This window comes from Callorhinus ursinus, unplaced genomic scaffold (assembly GCF_003265705.2).
Source record: "Callorhinus ursinus isolate GAN/ISIS: 27379988/994484 unplaced genomic scaffold, GSC_fseal_2.0 scaffold8, whole genome shotgun sequence".
NCBI lineage: Eukaryota > Metazoa > Chordata > Mammalia > Carnivora > Otariidae > Callorhinus > Callorhinus ursinus.
In genome coordinates, this window is record NW_027397070.1 from 65268863 (window position 1) to 65293433 (window position 24571).

Genomic DNA, 24571 nt, shown 5'->3' on the forward strand with positions numbered 1-24571 from the left:
GCTTCCACGTCCATTTTTTAATTCCGTGCAGTTACATTTTGCTGTGAAGTGATTTGCTCTTTCTACCATTACGAAAGAGGAACAGAGAGAGAAGACATTAATAAAACTATACAGTTACTAAAACTTCCATTTCATCTAGCTTATTTAAAGAATCTAATCAGATAAATTAAGCCTTGATTTCCCTTCCAAAAGGAAAAGCCTCTAAATAAGTAACTCTTACAAATCAGTAAGAAAACAAGAGCAATGGGTATATAATATGATCAAACAACTCTAAAGAATATATAGATGTCCAGTAATCACTTGAAAGATATTCAACTTGACCAGTAATTCAAGAAAGGAAAATAGGGTTTAGCTCTGTGTTTCACCTAATAATTTCATAATCTCCCTTATTTAAATGTAATGATGACAATAAGGATTTAGTGAGGGGCATTCTTACATCCTGTCGGGGAATATATCAATGAAACCTTTCTGGAAAACATTAGTAATAGAGCCTTTACAAAGCTTGTAACTTCTGTACTGGTAATATCCCAGCAAACTAGCATAGGGAAGTGACTCAGCAGAAAATACACTACAAGGATGTTTACTTTCTCTAATGAAAAATTGGAAAGGCTGTAAAAAGTGGTTGTTATGCCACATGCTTTAGATGGAAAAATATGCAGCCATTAAAAATCATGGAAAAAATGGCAACAGGAAAAAATTCTACATGATAAAAAAGGATTTAAACTATGATCTATTTTTGGAAAATATACAGTGTTCTACAATGTTAATAGTAGCTATCACTAGGTGGTAAGATAGGTAATTTTCATCTCCTTCATATGTTCTCACAGTTTCTGCGTTAGCCTATATGCACTAATTGGAGGCAAAATACAATAGATCCGGGGTTTCAGCCAGCCAAAGAACCTTTCTCTAGCAAAAGCACCAAGCTAGGTTGAGTTGTGTTCATTCCCAGGATCCTTGAAGAGGCAGTAGGATTGTGAAGACAGAAGAGTGCCCACCTCTTTTTCCATGATCAGCCCCCGGTGGTGTCCTGGTCATTAGCTTCCTCCGCACACAGCGTCATTCTGTCCAATGTTTAGAAACACAAAAAGTGTTGAGGGGAGCAGGGTAGAAATAGATTCCGACACAGATCACGTCGACTTCAGAACTCTGCCTTCAGCCCCTTTGTTTTGCGTATGACATAGCTGAGATTTGGACAGATGGAGGGACTTGCTCAGCGGCCCACCTGTGAACACGAGTTGGGTCAGAACCCAGCCTTCTGTCTCCACCAACTATCCCTGTCCGGTGTGTGTTGATAAAAGCATCACCTGAACTCTGTGGTTACAGGTGCATATCATTTTATTGTGCTTTACAGATAATGCAGGATTTTTTGTCACAAATTAAAGGTATTTTATTCTGGTGGTCAGTGATTTCTGATGTTACTGTAAGGGGGGGCGGCACAAACCATACCCATATAGGATGGTGAACTTAACTGATAACTTGTGTTCTAACTGCTTCAGTAACCAGCTATTTCCTTCTCTCCCTCTCCTTGCACCTGACACACAACAATAGTGAAAGTAGGCCAATTAATAACCCTACAGTGCCCTCCTAAGTAGTCAAGTGAAAGGAAGAATTGCCCATCTCACTTTATATCAAAAGCTAAAAATGATTAAGTTTAGTGAAGGAAACGTGGAAAGCCAAGATACGCCAAAAGCCAGGCCTCTTGCACTCGTTAGTGAGGATGTGAATGCAGAGGAAAAGTTCTTGAAGGAAAAAGTGCTACTGCAGTGAATACACGAATGATAAAGCAAAACAGCCTTACTGCTCATGGGGAGAGTTTTAGTGTTCTAGACAGAGGATCAGCCAACCACATTACCTTATGCTAAAAACTCTTCCAGAGCAAGGCATTAACTCTTCAATGCTATGAAGGGTGGGAGAGGTGAAGCTGTAGAAGAAAAGTTCAAAGCTAGCAGAGATTGGTCAGGGGGTTTACGGAAAGGCAATGTCTCCATAACATAAAAGTACAAATCAAAGCAGGCTATCGAGAGGATCTAGCTAAGATGAGTAACGAAGGTGGCTACACTAAACATTTTCAATAGATGAAACAGGCTTCCATTGGAAGAAGGTAACTTCTAGGACTGTTACAGCTAGAGAGAAGTCAATCCCTAGCTTCAAAGGACGGGCTGACTTGTCAGGGGCTAACGCTCTAGAGACTTCAAGCAGAAGCCAATGCTCATTCACGGTTCCAAAAAATCCTAGGGCCCTTAAGAATTATGCTAGGAACACCTGGGTGGCTCGGTCAGTTGAGAATCTGACTTCGGCTCAGGTCATGATCTCAAGGTCCTGGGATTGAGCCTTGCATCGGGCTCTGCGCTCAGTGTGGAGTCTGCTTGTCCCTCTGCCCCTCCCCGTGTTCACTCTCTCTCAAATAAGATCTTAAAAAAAAAAAAAAAAGAATTATGCTGGGCGCCTGGGTGGCTCAGTTAAGTGTCTGCCTTCAGCTCAGGTCATGATCCCAGGGTCCTGGGATCAAGTCCCACATCAGGCTCCCTGCTCAGCGGGGAGTCTGCTTCTCCCTCTGCCTCTGCCCTCCCACCTGCTCGTGCTCTCTCTCACACTCTCTCAAATAAATAAAATCTTAAAAAAAATTATGTTAAATCTACTCTGTGCTCTATAAACAGAACAACTAAGCCTGCGTGACAGCACATCTGTTTATAACATGGTTTGCTAAATATTTTAAGACCCTGCTGAGACCTGTTGGGAAAAGAAAAATTCATTTCAAAATATTTCTGACAAAATATTACTGACAGTATATTACATTGACAATATACCCGGTCACCCAAGAACTCTGATGGAGATATGCAGTCAGATGAATGTTCTTCTCATGCCTGCTACCACAACGTCTATTCTGCCCCCATGGATCAAGGAGTCATTTCGACTTTCAGGTCTTATTTAAGAAACATTTTGAAAGGCTGTAGCTGTCTTACAGCTCTGATGGATCTGGGCAAAGTAAATTGAAAACCTAAAAAGGATTCACCATTCTAGATGCCATGAAAAGCATTCATGATTCACGAGGAGAGGTCAAAGGACCAACATTAACAGGAGTTTGGAAGAAGTTCATTCCAACCCTCATGGATGATTTTGAGCGGCTCAAGCCTTCAGTGGAGGAAGAAATTGCAGATGAGGTGGAAACAGCAAGGAGCCTGAGGATGGGACTGAACTGCTGCAATCCCACAGCAAAACTTAAACAGATGAGGAGTTGCTTCTTACGGATGAGCTAAGAAAGTGGTTTTCTTGAGATGGAATCTACTGGTGAAGATTGTTGAAATGACAAAAGGTTTAGAATATTTCATAAACTTAGTTGATGGAACAGCAGCAGGCTTTAAGAGAATCCATTCCGATTTTGAAAGAAGTTCTACCGGGGCACCTGGGTGGCTCAGTCGGTTCAGCTCAGGTCGTGATCCCAGCGTCCTCAGATCAAGCCCCTCATCGGGCTCCCGGCTCAGCGGGGAGTCTGCTGCTCCCTCTGCCCGGCCCCCTGCCCGTGCTCTCTCTCACTGTGTGCACTCTTTTGCTCAAATATCTTTTTAAAAAAAGAAAAAGAAAGTTCTGTGGGTAAAACACTATCAAACACCATCACCCGGGGCGCCTGGGTGGCTCAGTCGGTTAAGCGACTGCCTTCGGCTCAGGTCATGATCCTGGAGTCCCGGGATCAAGTCCCACATCGGGCTCCCGGCTCAGCGGGGAGCCTGCTTCTCCCTCTGACCTTCTCCCCTCTCATGCTGTTTCTCTCTCTCTCTCTCAAATAAATAAATAAAATCTTTAAAAAAAAAAAAAAAAGAAAGAGCAAATCTTAAAAAAAAAAGTTTAAAAAAAAAACACCATCACCCGCTAGAGAAATCATTCCTGAAAGGAAGAGTCAATCGATGCTGCAAACTTAATTGTCTTATTTTAAGAAATTGCCCCAGCCACCCCAGCCTTCAGCACCCACCACCTGGATCAGTCAACAGCCATCAACATTGAGGCGAGACCCTTGCTGAGAGCTCAAACGATGGTTAGCATTTTTTAGCAATAAAGTATTTTTTAATTATGTACATTAGTTTCTTTAGACATAATCCTATAGAACACTTAACTACAGTATAGGGTAAACATAATTTTTATATGCCCTGGGAAGCCAGAAAAATAATTTCACTAGCTTTGTTGCAATACTCGCTTTATTGTGGTGGTCTGGAAACCAAAATTCTCCAAGGTATGCCTGTGTATGAAAGCTGATTTTGAAAAAAGAAAGGAGTAACAGTAAAAGAAGGGTACATTACTTGTTGATATAATAGAATTAATCAATAGAATCTCATTTTCTCACCTACCAATATGATAGATATAAAATTCTCTGGAAGCCATCCACTTATAACTATGGTGCTAGCTCCTTTAGCTGTTACCAGGAGTATAAACAATAAGAATGAAACAAGGTGAGATATTTTATAGTAACACATCCAGTTGAATAGCTTTCAAAATACCTGCTTAACTGCACATCAGTAGTAGGGACAAACTAAAAATCAAAAAGAGGCATCCAGTGAATTCTAGAGTATTTGGAATAACAAGTCATTTGAAAGAATGCTGAAGAAGATCTCCATCAAGTTTTGCTCAGGTCTTGCATGAATATTTTTACATCTTGTGGATAATTTAAAAAAAAGAATGTTGCTATGAATAAGCTGTTCCCAAATTGAATGCAAAATCTCAAAGGGTTAATTATTTTATCAAAACAAATTTTAATGAGATGAGAAAAAGGGGGCGCCTGGGTGGCTCAGTCAGTTAAGCGTCCAACTCTTGATTTGGGGCTCAGGTCATGATCTCAGGGTGGTGAGATCCAGCCCAGCATCGGGCTCTGTCCTGGGCCTGGAGCCTGCTTAAGATTCTCTCTCCCTCTCCCTCTAGGCTTCCCCACCATTAGTTAATTCATTCATTCACTCATTCATTCATTCATTAAAAAGAAAAGGGGGCGGAGACCAAAAAAAAAAAAAAAGAATGAAAGGGTCCCATTTGCCGAAGTGTGCCTTAGCGTTGCAGAAAAAAAAGCAATTTCTGGGGCGCCTGGGTAGCTCAGTTGGTTAAGTGTCTGCCTTTGGCCGGGGTCATGATCCTGAGGTCCTGGGATAGAGCCCCACATCGGGCTCCCTGCTCAGTGGGGAGCCTGCTTCTCCCTCTCCCTCTGCCTGCCGTTCCCCCTGCTTGTGCTCTCTCTCTCTGTCAAATAAATAAATAAAACCTTAAAAAAAAAAAAAGCAATTTCACCTTTGGACACCACTTCAGTAAAGGCTGTCAAATATGTCTTATTCAATCCTAACAGCCCTGTTAGGCTGGTGAGTTCACTCGTGTTTTACGTCAATTTAACAGCCGAGGTAAGGTTAAAACATCGTCCCAGTCGCTAACAAATGGTTGCAGAGCTGGAATTTAAGGCCAGATCTGCTGAGTGCCCAGAGCCTCCAAGCTGGCTGGAGCTCCTGGGTCACATCCGGTTTTTTTAAGGCAATCGGTTAAAAAAAAATACAAAAAACTACCCCCCCAAAATGCTATATGTGTTAAATATTTATATTTAACAAGTTATTGTTTAGAGCATGAAGTATTTCAATAGAATCTGACTATTCCAAGATAAGGGCAGGATGTCCACAAGGACATTTGTGGTCCCGTGATAAGGCAAACTGGATGTCATCTTTTAATTTGTCGGTTTATCTGGGCACCTGCATGTCTAATCTCATTTGGAAAGGTCAAAAGCCTAAATTCCGTCCCTTTGTGAATGTGGATGGCCGCCGGGCACCATGGCCTCTAGCCGCCACCACCCCTGCCCAGCCCCGAGGTCTCTCCCGAACTGCCACCGAACACCCGGGGACTGCCGAGCCCCATCGACCGAGCGGCGACTGACTGCACTGTGAGGACCACACACGCTGTCGTTGCAGCGTCCTGGACCCAGAACTCCATGGCAACAGCGGCTCCCGGCGCTGGAGGATTGCCACGTCCTCCCGCTCACACGATCCCACAGGGGAATGGGCTTCGGGCTTTCCTCGTTCAGCTGATTCAGCAGTATTTTCAGTCCTCCGGGTCTTGTGAACCCGGGGTCGTTTCCAGTTTCGGAATTAAAGAGACGGAAGGGAGCCGGGGTCACGTGGCCCCTACGGCACGGCCCCGGGAGGCTCCGAAAGAGAACTCGCTCCGCCGGCGAACGCTGGGCGTGGAGCCTAGCAGAACGGGGGTGGGGGGCCACTGTGGCCCCCAGGCCCCGCAGAGCCCACCCCGCGCGGGACACCCGCGGCCCCGTCCCCTCCCCGGGAACGCCCCGCCTCGCGCCCTAGGCCCCGCCCCCGGAGAGTCGGGGGGGGCCCCCCCGCCCCACCTCCTTGGCAACCAGAGGGACGCTTTCTCCTTAGCAACTAGTGCTGCTCCCAGCATGGCTGAAGAAAAGGAAGTTATTGCAGCCACCGAGAAAGTTATCCGGATCCAGAGGGTGTTTATAAACCTGCTGGATTCATACAGCAGCGGGAACATCGGGAAGGTGAGCAGCGGCCGGTCAGAGTAGACAGAGCCCCAGCCCCCAGTCCCCAGTCCCCCGCCCCTGGGTTCCCGAGCCCCGGAGCCCAGGGAGGGTTTGCGCCACGGGACGCTGTCAGGGCCTCCCCGAAAGGAGGGTCCCGCGTCCTGGGCACCAGTCCGCACGCAGAGCCGCAGCCGGAAGCCCAGGTGTTTGGAGATCGCCGGTCCAGCACTGGGTCCTCCCCGTTAATGAAAGGAAACTGAGGCTCAGAGGGAGAAAGGGACCTGCCCCAGATCACATAGCAAGTTGGGGGCCGGACCCGGACACAGGGCCCAGGTCTCTGGCCGCCTAACCGGGCTCTCCTTACCCACCACCGCCGCATCTGAAGCAGACATCTGACAGCTAAGCCCAGTGGTTATGTCGCCTAACCAAGCATATTCATTCATCCATGCCTTGCACAGGCATCTTGAGGGTCTATTGTGTGCCAGGCACTGTCTTGGGCCCTGAGTCCCACTAAACTTCCCCGCTCTTCATCGTTAGTCCTGGGAAATAAGGATATTCTAAAAGAGGATCCCGAGACCCTTCATCTTCAAATACTCGGTAGTCAGAAGAAAGCCATGATTTTATCACTTGCCTGAGCAAGACTCATTCATCTCAATTCTACCCTCTGGAGCTACCCAGAAGTGTAACCTCACCCTGGGCAGACTTCTGTGAGGCTAATGATCGCGCTTTCAGACAACACATGCTACCTGAATTAGGATGTGGCTACAGTGCATACCATCTATACTGGTTCCCTAGCGATCACAAATTACCACAAACTGGGTGGCTTAAAACAACCGGGTTTATTCTGTCTCGGTTCTGGAGGCCAGAAGCCCAAAATCAAAGTGTGGGCAGGGCTGGTTCCTTCTAAAGGCTGTGAGGGAGATTCTGCTTCATACCCCTCTCATAGCGCCTGGTGCTTGCCGGAAGTTCTTGCATCCCTTGGCTTGTAGACTCATCACTCCAACCTCTGCCTCTCTTCCCATGCTGTTCTTCTCAAGTATCTCTGTGTCCCAATTTCCCTGTTTTTAGGACACCAGTCATTGGATTAGAGCCCATTCTAATCCAGTATGACCGCATTTTAACTCAATTACATCTGCAAAGACCCTATTTCCAAATGGGGGTGGGGAGTAGGGGGCCACTATTCAACCCAGTACACCTTCTAAAGTTGATCAGTAAAAAAATAATACAGATTTAGATAGTTAATTTATATGTAAAATAGTATATTTTATATCTGGCATGCAATAATATATATGGTAGTCTATGTGATGGTGTTGTTAAAAAGGAAGCCACAAGGCCCAAGATGGAGTCATTTGCCAGGACAGCAAACCAAGACTTAATTGTAGTTTTCAACCTCTCTAGGAGTGGAATTTTAAGACAGTCAGTCTGGAATTCTCTGGATGACATCAATGAGGTTATCTGTCACTGGGCTCTCTCCATTCCCCAAAGGAAGATGAGGTCATCTGCATAAGATCCCCCCCTTCCCTAAGGGAAGGTGACCTTCCTAAAACAATCCTTTCTTTTTTTGCTAATAACTCCTCACCCCATCCACCTTCCCATAAAAACCTTCCATTTTGTGCAGCTTCTCAGGGCTCCCATCTGCTTGCTAGATGGGATTGCTGCTCAATTCATGAATCACTTAGTAAAGCCAATTCAATCTTCAAATATTCCCAATTGAATCTTGATTTTTAACAGTATGTACAGTGTATATGATATGTATCTACTATGAGAGACTAAAAACACATGATGTATCTTCCACATTACTAGAAAATCGAGGAGAGGGACAGAGAAAGGACAAAGACACAATTGGAAAAAATATGTAACAAAATCTGTTTATTTAAAGAAAGGAAGCATTAAAAAGACAGATGTAGTATGAAGTGATTTATGTCTTTCAAAAAGGTAGATACAAATATAAAGATAGGTAGACAGGTAGATGAAGAAATAAATAGAGATGATCTATATGCAGAAAATGTCTCAAAATAGGGGTGCCTGGGTGGCTCAGTTGGTTGAGCCTCCAACTCTTGATGTCAGGGTCACGGGACCAAGCCCCACGTCGGGCTCCGAGCTCAGAGGGGAGTCCGCTTGACATTCTTTCTCTCTCTCTCTCCCTCTGCCCCTCCCATAGACGATAAGTAATTTTTTGAACAACCACGGTATTTAGGTGTGTGATAGGTACTTTGGAAGAAAGAGAGTAGAAGATTGGCTGGTGAGAGAGGGCAGCTGCTTAGGGTCTCAGGAAAGGGCTCTCCTTAAAGCTGCCCCTTACCGTCACACCCCAGGATGAAGATGAAGCCAGAGGAGCTGGTTCTCAGGGCACAGCAGAGGCAAAGGTTCCAAGGCGGGAGTCGGAGAACAGGGGCGTGAGAGTGCAGGGAATCAGGCCCCAGGACAGCCGGCCCAGGGCCCAGGGCCCACGAGACTTGGCGGCCCACAAACATGTCCTAATCTCTTTTAAAATCGGAAGGAAGCAAATGAAATTTTGGAGTCAAAGATGGTAGGTCTTTATGGCAATGCAGTCACAAAGTATAATTTTTAATTTTTTTTTTCCTTGGAGGAAAGGACCCGTGGAAGTCTGAAGGTGGCCTTGCTCAGCAGCTCACTGGTGCCCCACGTGTGGTCAGCACTCCACTGATTTTTGTCGCAAAAATTAACAAAGCAGAATCAAACACAAAGTGGAAGGGGGTGTGGGAGATGCCAAGGGGGAGAAACAAGCAGGCTCCATGCAGAGCACAGAGCCCAACAAGGGGCTCCATCTCACTACCCTGAGATCAGGACCTGAAATGAAATCCAGATTTGGATGCCTGACCCACTGAGCCACCCAGGTTACCCCCTGGATTATTTTAAAAAGGGAGGGGACGTGATTGAGATTAGGCAAGAGAATTTAACCTTTTTCTCTACCCCTTTTGAGCTCTGGTTATTTTTTTACAGCATAATATTTTTTTTAAAGATTTTGTTTATTCATTTGAGACACAGAGATACAGAGAGAGAGAGAGAGCATGAGCAGGGCTAGAGGCAGAGGGAGAGGGAGAAGCAGGCTCCCCGCTGAGCCAGGAGCCCGATGCGGGACTCCTCCCAGCACCCTGGGACCACGACCCGAGCCGAAGGCAGCCGTTTAACCATCTGAGCCACCCAGGTGCCCCTACAGCATGATATTTTTAGAACAAAAGATTTTCTTTTAGTGTGTAGAGATCTTTTCCAAAAGCTTATCAATAACAGAATTTTTTGGTTATTCCTTGACTCACCTGGACGTCTAGTTCTGAAATTTTAGGGAATTACTGTTCTCCATACCAAGCAACATGGGACTGAGAATATGAAGCATATAAAAGAAATGGAGGCTGGCTGGGTCTCTAGTCTTCAGGCTCCCCGCCCAGTGGGGCAAAGCCACCTGCCCCCTGTCCCCGCCCCCCAACTCATCCCTGGAGGGGAGCCGGGTGGCCGTGGGGTCCATGTGCCGCCTTGGGGATCAGGAGGTCCGACTGCACCCCTCCCTGCCCATGCAATCTTGGGCAAGTTCCTTAGAGCCGGGCATCAATGTCCTCAACTGTGAAATGGGGTAATAAAATTGACTGTGTATGTTTGAGAGAGAAATGAAAATATATATGACATACTTGGTAGAAATAGAGTCCCATAAGTGGTTGAACCTGACAAGCTTGCATTACTAACTCGAAATGACTGTTATCAAAATAACAGAGGTGGGACTTCTGGTTTGTTTGGGGTTTTTTTGTATGTCTTTCCTCCCAAGGTGTGATAATGTCATGACTACTTACATATGTTTAACATGTAAATTAAAATAAAAATTGTTTTTTTGTTTTTTTGAGAGAGAGAGCATGAGCTAGCAAGGTGATGGGGGAGGGGCAGAGAGAGAGAGAAAGAGAGAGACTCTTTTTTTTTTTTAAAGATTTTATTTATTTATTTGAGAGAGAGAATGAGAGAGAGAGAGCACATGAGATGGGGGAAGGTCAGAGGGAGAAGCAGACTCCCCGCTGAGCAGGGAGCCCGATGCGGGACTCGATCCTGGGACTCCAGGATCATGACCTGAGCCGAAGGCAGTCGCTTGACCAACTGAGCCACCCAGGCGCCCCAAGAGAGAGACTCTTAAGCAGGCTCCATGCTCAGGAAAGAGCCCATTGGAGGACTGGATCTCATGACCCTGAGAGCAAGACCTGACCTGAAATCAAGAGTCAGACACTTAACAGACTGAGCCACCCAGGCGCCCCTCTTTGGATTTTGTTTGTTTTGGTTTGTTTTGGTTTGTTTGTTTGTTTTTTGCCAACTTGATTCTATTTCGTTCTTCAATAAGGTAGCCACTGGCCACTTGCGGCTATAGAACATTTCAATGTGGCAAGTCCAGATGGAGGTGTGCCCGCCCTCAGTGTAAAATGCACACTGAATTTCAAAGACTTAGTATAAGCAAAAAGGAATATAAAAGATCTAATTAATAATTTTATATGGATTACATGTGAAATTAGTAATATTTTGAATCTGTTGGGTTAAATGAAACATTATTTAAATTCATTTCACTGGTTTCCTTTTACTTCTGTTTAATGGGGCTGCTAGCCGGTTTAATTTACCAGAGAGGATAGCATGACATTTCTCCATTTCTATTAGACAAGACCAACATGGTGACTGCAGCCCTGCCCTGCCACATATGCTTGCTACATCCCTTAAGCTCTCTGAGCCTGGGTTCCTCATCTAGAAAACAGAGCATCGTAATAGTACCCACCTCACTGTGTTACCATGGTTATTGCTAATTTCAGTGAACTACCACCACTGTATAACCCACTGGCTGTGCGCGTCTGGTACCTCTAGCAAGCCCTCCAGAAACTTCAGTTTTTAGAATCCTTTCACTGGCTGCCCTCACTCTACGTTGTTCTTAGTATTTTCTTAGTAAATTTATGTTTTCTTGCAGTTTCTGTCTAACTGTGTAGTCGGGGCTTCCCTTGAAGAAATTACAGAAGAAGAGGAAGAAGAAGATGAAAATAAATCAACCATGCTGGAAGCCGCATCAGCCAAACTGAAGGAAGGCACCTTCCAGATTGTGGGCACGCTCTCCAAGCTCGAAAGCGTCCGGCCCGACTTTGCCGTGGAGACATACAGTGTAAGTCCGGGTGGCTTTTGCTAAGAATAGACCAAGGGCAGAGTCACCTCGAGCTCCAACACCTTCACAATGTGCTCTTCTTCTTCTTCTTTTTTTTTTTTTTTTTAAGATTTTATTTATTTATTTGACAGAGAGAGAGACAGTGAGAGAGGGAACACAAGCAGGGGGAGTGAGAGAGGGAGAAGCAGGCTTCCCGCTGAGCAGGGTGCCCGATAAGGGACTCGATCCCAGAATCCTGGGATCATGACCCGAACCGAAGGCAGACACCCAACCGACTGAGCCACCCAGGTGCCCCACAGTGCGCTCTTATTCTTTGCTTCTACTTCTCCCACAAACATGGACAGGGAGAAGGTGAGGGGCAGGCAGGTCGAGGCAGGTCTTTCTCCTCTGATGGAGAACAATCATTGTCTCCACTTTAAATGTGCCTTGCCTGGAGCAAAGAATTTAAATTAGATTTTCTTTTCTTTTTTTTTTTTTTAAGATTTTATTTATTTATTTGAGAGAAAGAATGAGAGAGAGAGAGCATGAGAGGGGGGTGGGTCAGAGGGAGAAGCAGACTCCCCGCCGAGCAGGGAGTCCGATGCGGGACTCGATCCCGGGACTCCAGGATCATGACCTGAGCCGAAGGCAGTCGCTTAACCAACTGAGCCACCCAGGCGCCCCTAAATTAGATTTTCTTAGAAGGGATGGATCTAATCTGTATTTCAGACTCATAAAATTTCTAAACTTTGGGCACCTGGGTGGCTCAGTCAGTTAAGCGTCCGACTCTTGATTTCGGCTTGGGTCATGATTCAGGGTTGTGAGATCGAGCCCCACGTCGGGCTCTGTGCTGTGTGCAGAGCCTGCTTAAGATTCTCTCTCTCCCTCTCCCTTGGCACCCCGCCTAAAAATTTTTTTTCTAAGCTGTGTTTAAAATGCATTCTACCCTCCATTCCCCAACAACCCTGGGCCGTGGTGGGTGCTCACCTCTGTGAAAGAGAAACCTCCTTTGGTAATAAGCCACTCAGTAATAACATATCATTATGTTGCTGTCTTAATGAGAAACAGTGCTTCTGTTGTGGAAAACCCACCTGTGTGCTCTGGAGCTGAAATATAACACGAAGACAGAGTTTGGGGATAAAGAGGAATGACAGTTTTGATACTTTGCCCAGCAAAGGAGGCTGCAGCGGGCTAATGCCTTCACAACTGCAGACCCTTCCAGTTAAAAAATGGGCAGAAGACGGAATAGACATTTTTCCGAAGACGACATACAGATGGCTAACAGACACATGAAAAGATGCTGAACTTCGCTCATCATCAGGGCAATACAGATCAAAACCACAATGAGATACCACCTCACACCTGTCAGAATGGCTAAAACGAACAACTCAGGAAACAACAGATGTTGGAGAGAATGGGGAGAAAGGGGAGCCCTCTTACACTGTTGGTGGGAATGCAAAGTGGCGCAGCCACTGTGGAAAACAGTATGGAGGTTCCTCAAAAAGTCAAAAATAGAGCTACGCCATGACCCAGCAATTGCACTACTGGGTATTTACCCCAAAGATACAAATGTAGGGATCCGAAGGGGCACACGCATCCCAATGTTTATAGCAGCAACGTCCACAATAGCCAAACTGTGGAAAGAGCCAAGATGTCCATCAACAGATGAATGGATAAAGAAGATGTGGTATATGTATACAATGGAATATTACTCAGCCATCAGAAAGGAAGAATACCTACCATTTACATTGACGTGGATGGAACCGGAGGGTATTATGCTAAGTGAAACAAGTCAGTCATAGACAAATACCAAATGATTTCACACATAGGCGGAATTTAGGAAACAAAACAGATGACTATATGGCAAGAAAAAAAAAAAAAGAGAGGGAAGCAAACCGTAAGAGACTCTCAACAGTAGAGAACAAACAGGGTCGCTAAAGAGGAAGTGGGTCGGGGGATGGGCTAGATGGGTGATGGGTATCAAGGAGAGCGCTTGTTAGGATTAGCTCTGGGTATTATGTGTAAGTGATGAATCACTAAATTCAACAAATGAAATTAATATTACACTGTATGTTAACTAAGTGGAATTTAAATAAAAACTTGGAAAAAAAACAAAACAAAACAAAAAACCAAACACTGCAGACTCACCCCGGAGGGAAAAGGCTGAGAGGTTTTACAAGAAAATACAGGATCCGAGTGGTTTCGCGGAGTCCATTTGGTGCTGTCATCCTCGCCCTTCCCGTCTTCAGGGTGGTCTCCTGCCTGGCCCGGCCCGGCCCTCCGGCCATCCGCGTCTCCGTTACTAAGGATACACTGAGGTCCCCGGGATGTCAATATCGATGTCCAGTTCCTGGAACAAAGGATTCTACCGAAAAGCAAGTGAGGGGGGAGGGGGAGGCTTCAAGAATGAAGAAGAGAAAAACGTGTTCAGTTTAAAGTCAAGCTTTGCTGAAGCCCTAGCGTGTCCATCTTAATTTCCGCGCATCTTTACGTTTCTCTAGCGGTTTCACTGCTTCCCCGGTGACACGTGCTACCCAATCCTCACCCTGTGACATTTGCATACCTCCGAGAGGGGCATCCCTCTCATCACCCTGCCTGCCGCTCTTCAGACCCTACCGTACAGCTTTGCACACACCGCACCCTGCAACAGCCTTTCCTCTTCCAACCCCACCCAGTCCTAGTCATCTATCAGGATTTGACTCAGGATGTCACCTCCTCTAGGAAGCCCTCGGTGATTTCTACTTCGACACTCCCTGTTTCAATACTGAGCTCTTTTCTTTGACACCCATAGCACCTTTACCTGCCTACATCATCACACCTGTCACACTTCATGGTTATTGTCTGTCTCTGGTGGGTGGCCCGGACTACAACTATCAGCCCCTTGAGAAAAGACACCGCACCTGACTTTTTCTTCTGCTCATCTGTGCATCTTTGGCCCCGAGCACATCGACTGGCAGAAAGTAGCCCTCAATAAAACACTTGTGAAATGAATGAACAAGTCCCCCTCCCACCATCCGAGGAAACTTTCTCCACCACTTACCCACTTTCACACTCTCCAGGGGCTTTGCCCACTACTGGCTTCTTTCTTTCCGCCTATCCACGTACTCCATGCTCACATCTTTCCAAGTGTCGGAAACACTGCATGTGGCCTCCCTGCTGGCTACCCCCGGGCCCGGGCCACCACTGCCACATTCGCCGGCCTCACTCCTGCCCTCCCGGCCACTTGGGAGTCCCTTGCCAGCAGACTCTGCCCCCACCACGTCACAGGAAATGCCCTGGCCAGTGTCACCACGGAGCTCCTAATTCCCAAAGTCCTGTCTTCCCTGGCTTCCCAGGGGAAAGTCTCCTTCCCCCTTCTGCAGCGTCCCACAGCCTCACTTCTCTTGTTCATCTGAGGCTCCCTTTAAATGCTGTTTTCCCCAGAGCCCCCTCCTTTCTCTTAATGGATGTCCTTCCTCAATCTGATCCAGTCCTATGGCTTGAGCTCCCCCACAGGAGCTAATGCCTTTCAAATCTGTCGCCAACCCTGTTGACCTCCAAATCCAGCTGCCCTCTAGTGCGTCCCCCCCAGAAGCCCTGCCGGCACTTCTGAATCAATATGCCCCAAATTAAATTTATCACACTCCTCTGCAAAACCCCTCTGCCTTTTAGATGCCTCATTTTTATTAAGGACCTTGCTCTCTATATCACTTTGGGCTGTTTGGGGGCTGCAAGCGCTAGGGAAGTGTGGCAACACAAACTGGCTTTGCAAATAAAGAAATTCCTCAGTGTATGTGGCTGGCGGTCTCAAGGAAGATGCAGTTTCAGGGCTGGCGTGATCCAGGGGCTGCTGCTGCTTTTCCTGCCCCTTCCTGGGCTCTGCCTCCCCGTAAGGGTGACTTCAGCCTCAGGCTGGCAGCCAGACAGCAACAGTCCCGAGGCTTATAATCACAAACAGCAACATTTGTAGCCTCCAGACTGTGGAACATGAATTTCTGTTATTTAAGCCATTCAGTTTGTGACAGTAAGTGACAGCCCTCGGAAATGACTACAGCTGGACGCCAAAGGCCGTAGGGAACCGGGCTGCGGAAACTGGCCGTCTGCAGGGTTGGGTTTAACAGGGATGCATTAACCCTGCCAGGGTAGTCCTCCCTATATGGATAGGCACTCACTTTGCTTTTGTTCTTTAACCAAGTTATGTGGTAAGAGATCACGTCTGACCTGAAATGTTTTGCTTTAATGCAACTGGTCAAGGAACTGTGGGGAATATCTGCCCCTCAGGATATCTGGACTAACAGCGAATACAAATCCTGATTTGGAAATGCAGGGTCCTCTGATGGTTATCATAATACCCGCCCCAGGTAGGGCACTCCTAGGAAACCTGCCGACATCCACACAGGAAGGAATAACTATTTAAAACAAGACAATCACCAAAGTTACTTTTGTCTAATGTAAGAATTTTATATCTTTACCCACTAAAAGTTTCTGTATTTTTAAAATATTCCCAACTGTCAACTGTAATAAGGCACCCTACATCTACAAAGAGGACCGATTAATTCCATCTTGAGGATTCTGAAACAATCCGCATTAATCACTCATCAGCCCTTGTGAGTGATTCACGATATATAATGGCTCGAATAATCTTGCGCAGAGTTGGAGTTAGTTTCGAATGCCTCACACATTTTCTTTCAGTGTGTTGTAATTCTTCCCTTCTGAATTGGGGTTTAAACAGCCTGCAGAAATAGTACCTAAGATCATTATGCAATTTTTTAATCATCTGTTCCCAGCTATTTCCATAAACTTATTTGTTACTTGGAAACTACACACAGAAGAGAGCCAAAATTTCATTTTAAATAGAAATCCTGCAAATGTTTCCTGTAGGACACTTCATCTGCAGTATATCTCATTTGGAAAGTGTCATTCCAGCTAAATATTAAGGTTAGCTGCTCACAACAAATGACTATCAACTCTCTTTTTCAGAACATCTCTAGAGGAGACCTTCTCATGCGCCTCCTGGAGTGTGACGTCATCATTTATAACATCACTGAGAACCCACAGCAAGCAGAAGAGGCCATCTGGGCAGTCTCTGGTCAGTGAATCGCTCTCTTTCTCCAAAAGTGGCACTTCTGCGCAACTTCCTTACCCTTAGAACCACCTAATGACCACGAGGCAAATTACTGCCAGGGGGAAACCGATCCGATATGGAAGATGAAACGTGAAATGAAATCAGGCTAATGAAAATGCCTTTGGATCGTGTTAAAGATAAGCTGAGGCCTAGGAAAATCTTCAGGAGTTTATCTGAGCAAAAACGGATTCACGAGAGCTCGCCACGTTGGAAATGGTTAGGAGCGCTCCACCAACAGGAGCCAGGGGCAGGTCCTACAGAGCAAAGCAAGGACATTATTTGATTGGCTATGGCTGAAGCATTTGCCTGACCTGGAAGGGCCTAGTCACTGTCGTGATTGGTGGTCCTTAGGTTTTGATTTTCTAACCTTGCGGCATTTACAGACCTAGGTTTTGGTTTGCTTATGGGAACTGCTATGGCCTTAGAGCCACCTGAGACTTAATGGCCCCCTTGTTGAATTCATTAAAAAATGCGTGCTCCCGCAGAATAGAATTTTTTTTTAAACATTTTATTTATTTATTTGACAGAGCCAGAGAGGGAACACAAGCAGGGGGAGCAGCAGAGGGAGAGGGAGAAGCAGACTCCCTGCTGAGCAGGGAGCCCGATGCGGGGCTCGATCCCAGGACTCTGGGATCATGACCTGAGCCGAAGGCAGACGCTTAAGGACTGAGCTACCCAGGCGCCCCAGAATAGAATATTTTTAATCGTGAAAAGAAACGGTAACTTTCAAAATTCAGCCTGTATTCATACTACAGGCACTGCTTAAGGAGACGGGGTTGAAATGCATTGGGAAGATACAAAGACAAATGAGACAGAGATTATACCCCAAGGTCCCTGCGGTCCCACGGAAGAGCTGAAGCACACACGAGGAACGTTAATGCAGGGCAGAGGATGGCAGGTTCACAAGAAGGGTATCAAGAGATGGATGGTGCCTTTAATAAAGAGGGGAGGACTGATTTTTGTGAGGATTTGATTCAATTCAACAAGTGCGACATGACATCAGCCAGGGCTGAGGGCTCGGGGAGAATGCTTGCATGTTTGGAATGCTTTCAAAACTGTAATGAACTCTAAGGACCGCAGGTCTAAGAGAACAGGGTGATGTTTAGCAATTTGGGACTGTTACGATTCATCTCTCAATTAAGTCGGGAGAAAAGGAGAAAGCTTATCAGCTTATTTGAATCACCATCCTAGACTAGCAGGACAGCCAAAAAGACACAGAGCGCCTTACATTTCGATATTTTTTTCACATCAGTATTTTTGTTTCAGGCAGATTAGAACAGAGGTCAACAAATTTTCTGTAAAGGGCCGAAGAGTAAATATTGTTGGCTATTCGTGCTAACTACTGTGCTGTTGTAGCAAGAACGTAGCCATAGACAATATGTAAATGATGGGCTAGGTTCCAATAAAACTTTATTTATAAAAAGAGGCACTACTTTGCCAACCCTTGAATAAAATCAGCAGCAAAGCAATATTTTGGCTTAAATTCAAAGAAATGGAATGCAGCCTCAGGAATGCCTGTACCATACTCAGAGAAATGATGGAAAAGTACTGTGTGTTGGATGTGTGGGATTCCTCAGGAGTTTAGAATGTTTGATTTCTCTTTTATAACTTTGCGCCTACATTTCATCCAGTGAGAAACAAATAAAAAACATGAACATCGTATCATCTTTTGAAGCAGAGCTTTTCTGAAAAGCCAACTATCTGCATTTTGTCCCTTTGCAAATATTTACAGATGATGTATAATTGCACCTTCTAAAATAATTGCACCATTTAAAATCACAATCAGAGCTAACATTTATTGAGTTCTTATTTTGTCAGGCTTTGAAAATTGATGTTTCTATATAACGTATACTTGCAATGTTTAAACATTTTTTTCTGAAATAACCCCTGGGACATGTTTTTAAAATTAAAAAGCACAGTAGGGCTGGGACACCTGGGTGGCACAGTCAGTTAAGCATCTGAGTCTTAATTTCAGCTCAGGTGTGATCTCAGGGTTGGGAGATCGAGCCCCGCATCGGGCTCACACACAGGGCAGAGTCGGCTTCAGATTCTCCCTCTCCCTCTGCCGCTCCCACTCGTGCTCTCTCTCTCTCTCTCTTTTTTTTTAAGATTTTATTTATTTGACAGAGAGATAGAGCGAGCACAACTAGGCAGAGCGGCTGGGAGAGGCAGAGGGAGAAGCAGACTCCCTGCTGAGCAGGGAGCCCGATGTGGGACTCGATCCCAGGACTCAGGGATCATGACCTGAGCCGAAGGCAGACGCTTAACGACTGAGCCATCCAGGCACCCTTGTGCTATTTCTCTTTCTCTAAAATAAGTAAATAAATCTTTAAATAAAACAAAATAAAAAGCACAGTAGAGCTTAGAATAAAAAGCTACGATTCCTTGCATTTCCCTTCCACTCCATCCCTGTGCCCCAAAAGGAACCTCATTTAACCCACTTGTACCTTTTAATGCATAAAAATGCTTGCACGGATGTCCTTTGATTATGGATTTTAGACCTTAGCCACTGCCCTCCTGCTGTGACAGGTGAGCTGCAGCTCCTCTTAGGAGCCCCCACTGCCCCTCGAGGGAACATAATGCTTTCCCAGACTTTGACACAGCAACTCCCTTCATGAGCTTTAATATGGAGTGGGTTTTACTGCCTTCCTTCTTCATTCTAATGAAGAGCTTTAAATAACTAAGAAAATTTTTCCTCTCTATTTGGGGGAAAGGTTTTAACTGTCTTACCTCATTTTGGAAAAACAGAGTGTTTGTGTCCGCAAGAAAGTAATAGTCAGAGGCCTTCAGCCTGTCATCAGGGTCACCTGGGGGTGGGGTAGACGTGGGCCTGGTGGGGCTTCAAGCATTTTGTCCTAGGGGTGCCTGGGTGACTCAGTCATTTGAGCGTCTGCCTTCGGCTCAGGTCATGATCCCAGGGTCCTGGGATCGAGCCCCACATTGGGCTCCGTGATCAGCAAGGAGCCTGCCTCTCCCTCTCTCACTCCCCCTGCTTGTGCTCTCTCTGTCTCTCTAATAAATAAATAAAATCTTTAAAAAAAAAAAAAAAGAATTTTGTCCTTTTACTTGATGTGCACAAGCTTAGATTTGGGGTTTGGTTTTTGTTTGGGGCTTTTTTTGTATGTTTGTTTGTTGTGGGTTTTTTTTAAGATTTTTATTTATTTATTTATTTGAGATAGAGCGAGAGTGAGAGAGAGAGAGCACAAGCAGTGCAGGGTGAGGGGGCAGAGGGAGAAAGAGAAGCAGGCTCTCCACCGAGCAGGGAGCCCGACACGGAGCTGGGGGTTCGATCTCAGGACCCTGGGATCACAACCTGAGCTGAAGGCAGACGCTTAACGACTGAGCCACCAGGGTTTTTTGTTTTTCGTTTTTTGTTTTTGCAAAGGATCTATGTCTTACTTCTTAATAATGTGTCATTAAGTAATTTTAAAATGTTTTTAATTGAAAAGGATTCTCCTACCTTGCTTTTCACAGATGCTCTCCAAGGAAGACAAGATGACACAAGAGAAAGGAAGCAAGTGTTAGGATTAAGAGAAGCCATTTGCATATAAGGATAAAATGTGCTTGTTCCAAGTGAACAAGGAGATTATTTTAGACCCATTAAAATGATCACAAATGAAAGGATAACCCACTTTGAGGATCTCTAAGTGGGCCAAACATTCACAAACTAGGCCAGTCTGAAGCATAGTAGAGCCAAAAGGGCAAAAGGGCAAAATGAAATTGAAGAAGCCATTTTTGTTAATAGAATGAAAATGGAACTAAAATTAACACTTGAGTCAGAGATTAATACATGGACATCGTGTTCTCAGACTTAATTCAGTAATGCTTTCTCACCTTAGGGCCGGACTCCACACGTTCATTGGATTCAGGGTATCAGCCTTTTATTGTTTTGCTTCTTTAGGGAATCAGCTCCTGAGACTAAAAATGTACCATGACAACCGTGTCACTTAGCTCCTCTGACAATTTAATTAGACCTCCCTTTAGATTTTTTTTCCTCTGGAAAATTATATGTCATGAAAAATATTTTAATGGGATCACATGCCGAAAGTATTTAAGGAGATTTAATGCTTCAGTGTGTGGAGAGCCCACCCCCTCCTCCCCTAGAGGTGACAAACCCTTTAGAAGTCCAATGTTCATCCTTCCATCCACCACTGTTCTCAATTCCGATCCCTACAGAATGTTCACAATCAGCCATTCCTGCTGTACCCAAGCCCTCTGGCCACGGCCCACGGCGACCACAGCATGGGCTGCCCACCCCCCAGGCCAGGGGGAATGTGAAACCCCCCAAATTACTTCCTTCCACAGTGGCGCAAGCTACACAGGACTGCTTTAGGTGAAACCGTCAGGGGGTCTTACTTTCAGATTTGGGGCCTTTGCGGCCCCAGCCCCAACCTTGCTAGGGCCCCCTGCTCCATTCCACACGCGGCATAGTGGGGAGAGCGCGGCCTTTGCAACCAGGCTGCTGGGATGGGACTGTGCCCCCCACCTCTCCTCCATACCTCTGGGCAAACTGCACCCCAGTTCCCTGATCTGCAAAACAGAAATAATAGTAGTACCTGTGTCATAACGGTAAGGATGAAGGAAGGGCCGTAAAGTGTTCTAGTCCATGCCAGCGAGCATCAGTACTCCCACCGGCCACCCCCAAAAGTGAAATCACACTGCTACAGCCCAGGAGGCAGGAAAGAGGGTTAATCCTGGGAGCCCGGGCTCAGTAGAGGTCGGGTGGCTGGAGGGAAAATGCCAAGACCCGTGAGGGCAGGGGGACCAGCCGGGGAAGCACAGAGGTGACACCCATCTTAATTTCAAGTCCCACACACGATGGGGAAAACAAGGTCTTTGTGGGTACATATAACTGCTCTACTTTCTGGCCCTACAGCACTGAATGAAGAAGTCAGCCACTTTGAGAAGCACAAGGTATTTATTTTAGTATCCACGGTGATGACCTGGGCACGATCCAAACCCCTGGACCCCGTAAGTAATGCATTAGCATTTCCTTTTTTGTTTTTAAACAAAGATTTATTTATTTATAAGACAGTGAGTGATTGGGGAGAAAGGCAGAGGGAGAGGGAGAGAGAGAATCCCAAGCAGACTCCCCATGGAGTGAGGAGCCCAACATGGGGCTCAATCCCGGGACCCGAGATCATGACCTGAGCCAAAATCAAGAGTCAGATGCTCAACCGACTGACCCACCCAGGCACCCCTACACTAGCTTTTCCTTTATGCAACCTTTCGCCCTTCCTACCTTGTTTTCTGTGTGTGGAGAGAACTTTCTACAGTGCACCATATAATCTTGCCCTCCTGAACCCTATCCCATTATCAGTGTTGAACAGAAATCAGCGACTCTAAGCACACTCAATTCTAAGGGGCCTCACTGTGTTATGTGCCACTTAGGAAGGAAAAGATAAAGGATACCTATTAAACCATAACCATGCTTACTTATCACTTAGACTTCTTATCTGAAAAAGCTCTCTTTTAGACATTTTGAGACCTCTATTTCTGTCATACACCTCGTGCAGAGGTGAAGAGGAAAATGGATGCCCCATAGAGTTGTTACGGGAACCCCCAAACCCCTTCGTCTTCAGAGGCCAGGTGTGTGACTCACCCCTACGTCCTGTCTTTGTCCACACAATAACTCAGTATGAAAGCTGCCTCGTGTCCTTTACTTCCTTTTCCGTAAAGCACACGATTATTCCTCTGCTGGAGAGTGTGGACTTAGAGTCGGTCTTCCAGAGCTGTTTATTTTCTTTACGGATATCAGATGTACCTTTGCCGTTCTGCCCCAGTGCCTTCGTGCCCACGAACCACCTTTTCACTTTGGTGCTGAATCACAGTGTGGTCTTGTGAAAGACATTTAGAAAGACAGTTCAATGAACAGGTGCAGTGCCTAATTCCATTGGAAGGGATGACAGTATCAGTTGTGCTCAAGGTCCCCCAGGTGTCAGAAAGGACGGCGTCAGCGCTTCCTGGCTGAGCACCACTGTAAGAAGCTGCTGATCGCAAGGCACATCCTACCTTCAGGGACCAGAATGTGCGGAGGGAAATGGCACATGCTAGAATCAATGGAACACATTACTTATAAGGAGGAAATAAATATGTAGGGACTGATCATACATTGCATCAAAGGCCATTTGTTTGTTTAATCGTCTCTCCCTTGGTGCACCAGGAGATCCTTGAGATCAGAGACCTGCAGTTTTCTGTCTTTTTCTGTAAAGTTCACTCACCCACTCCATCTGGCTGCCGTCACCTCAAGGACCAAGCGGGTCATTTGACTCTTGTTCTTTTTTTTTTTTTTTTAAGATTTTATTTATTTATTTGAGAGCAAGAGAGAGAACATGAGCAGGGGGAGGGGCAGAGAGAGAGGGTGAAGCAGACTCCCCACTGAGTAGGGAGCCCAACATGGGACTCGATCCCAGGACCCTGAGATCATGACCTGAGCTGAAGGCAGACACTTAACAGACTGAGCCACCCAGGCGCCCCTTGACTCCTGTTCTGGTTCCTTCCCACAGACTGTCCAGTGAAGTGTCTGCTCTAAAACAATCATTGGTCACTTGACCAGCTGCAGGCCTGCCAGGTTGTGCTCCCTCCTTCGCTTACATACTAACTTGTACTGAATTCAGCAAAATGGGAATGTATTGGCTCATAACTGGTAAGTCCAAAGGTGGACTTCAGGCACAGCTGGAGCTAGAAGCTTAAACAATGTCCTCAGAGCTCACTACTCTCTTTCTCTCTTCTGTGGGGCTTCATTCTCAGGGAGGCTCCCTCTCCTGCCAGCCCCCAGCAGCTCCCGGGCTTACATGCCCAGAGCTTCAGTTCCCTTTTCCACTTTGGTCATGTCCCACCCCAGGACTGGAATATGCTGTGTGTCCAAGTCTTGGGGCCTAAACTCAAGCCAGTCACTATGGCCAGGGGAACATGGAGCTCGGGCTGGCCAGGCCTGGGGTTATAGACTCACTTCTAGTTGGGGGGGATCAGCCCCTAAACTACATGGGCTGAGAGTGGAGAAGAGATGGGTCCCCCAAGAGAAAATGCAGGGAAATGGCTGCCGTGTTAGCTCCTATGTCCTGTGGCAAGTCCGTATCCTCTCACTGTGGCTTTAACTTCTATTTCCTCGACAGCTCATGATGGCTTGAAGTGAGGCTTACGAAGATATAACTTATACAGAGTAGAGGTAACCCTCTTTCCTGGATAGTTCTATGAGTTTTGACAAATGCACACGGTTGTGTAACCACCACGGCCATCAAGACAGAGAACCAATTTCGGGGGGTTTCCATCACCCCCCAAAATTCTCTACCCCACACCACACAAAAAGCTCAGTTCCAGATGGATCACATAATTAAAAGTAAAAACCAACACTTATTCATTTTTTTAAGAAAAATTAATAGAACTTATAGGGGAAGAGTTCTTAAACAGGACCTAGTCATGCTAAATATGACTCCCAAACATGAATAACTTCAACTGCAGTGGAATGAATGGGGTATTTATGGACAGAAAACCAAAGCTCTGCTCCAAATAAAGATGAACGAGACATAGCAGTTCTGGGCCAGATGGGATCTTGGACTGGACCTATGCTGGAGGAAAAAGCGCCGTAAGGGATATCACTGGGACAGTTGACAAAGTTGGAACATGGACTGTCGATTGGATGAAATTATTTACATCAATATTAAATTTCCTGAATTTTACCACCGTACTATGGTTTCATGGGAGAATGTGCTTAGGAGCTACGCACTGAAAAGTTAAGAGAAAAGGGACACAGGGTAGGCAACCTGCTCTCAAATGATTCAGAAAAAAGAAATAACATGTGCATGCTGTGGGGAAATATAATTAGAAACAGTCTTCACCCAACCCGGAAAAT

General features: G+C 45.9%; 1 protein-coding gene across 2 annotated transcripts in view; it reads left to right on the forward strand.

The window, feature by feature from the left end:
- The first annotated feature begins 6013 nt into the window (after positions 1-6013).
- AK7 (adenylate kinase 7) overlaps positions 6014-24571 on the forward strand; it is a 64972-nt gene continuing 46414 nt past the window's right edge. For both annotated transcript variants that reach the window (XM_073895857.1, XM_025870437.2), the window contains exons 1-4: positions 6014-6520; positions 11448-11636; positions 16575-16683; positions 21596-21690. In XM_073895857.1, coding sequence (XP_073751958.1) covers positions 6416-6520; positions 11448-11636; positions 16575-16683; positions 21596-21690 — 498 coding nt within the window. In that variant the 5' untranslated portion in view covers positions 6014-6415. The remainder of the gene's footprint in view (positions 6521-11447; positions 11637-16574; positions 16684-21595; positions 21691-24571) is intronic.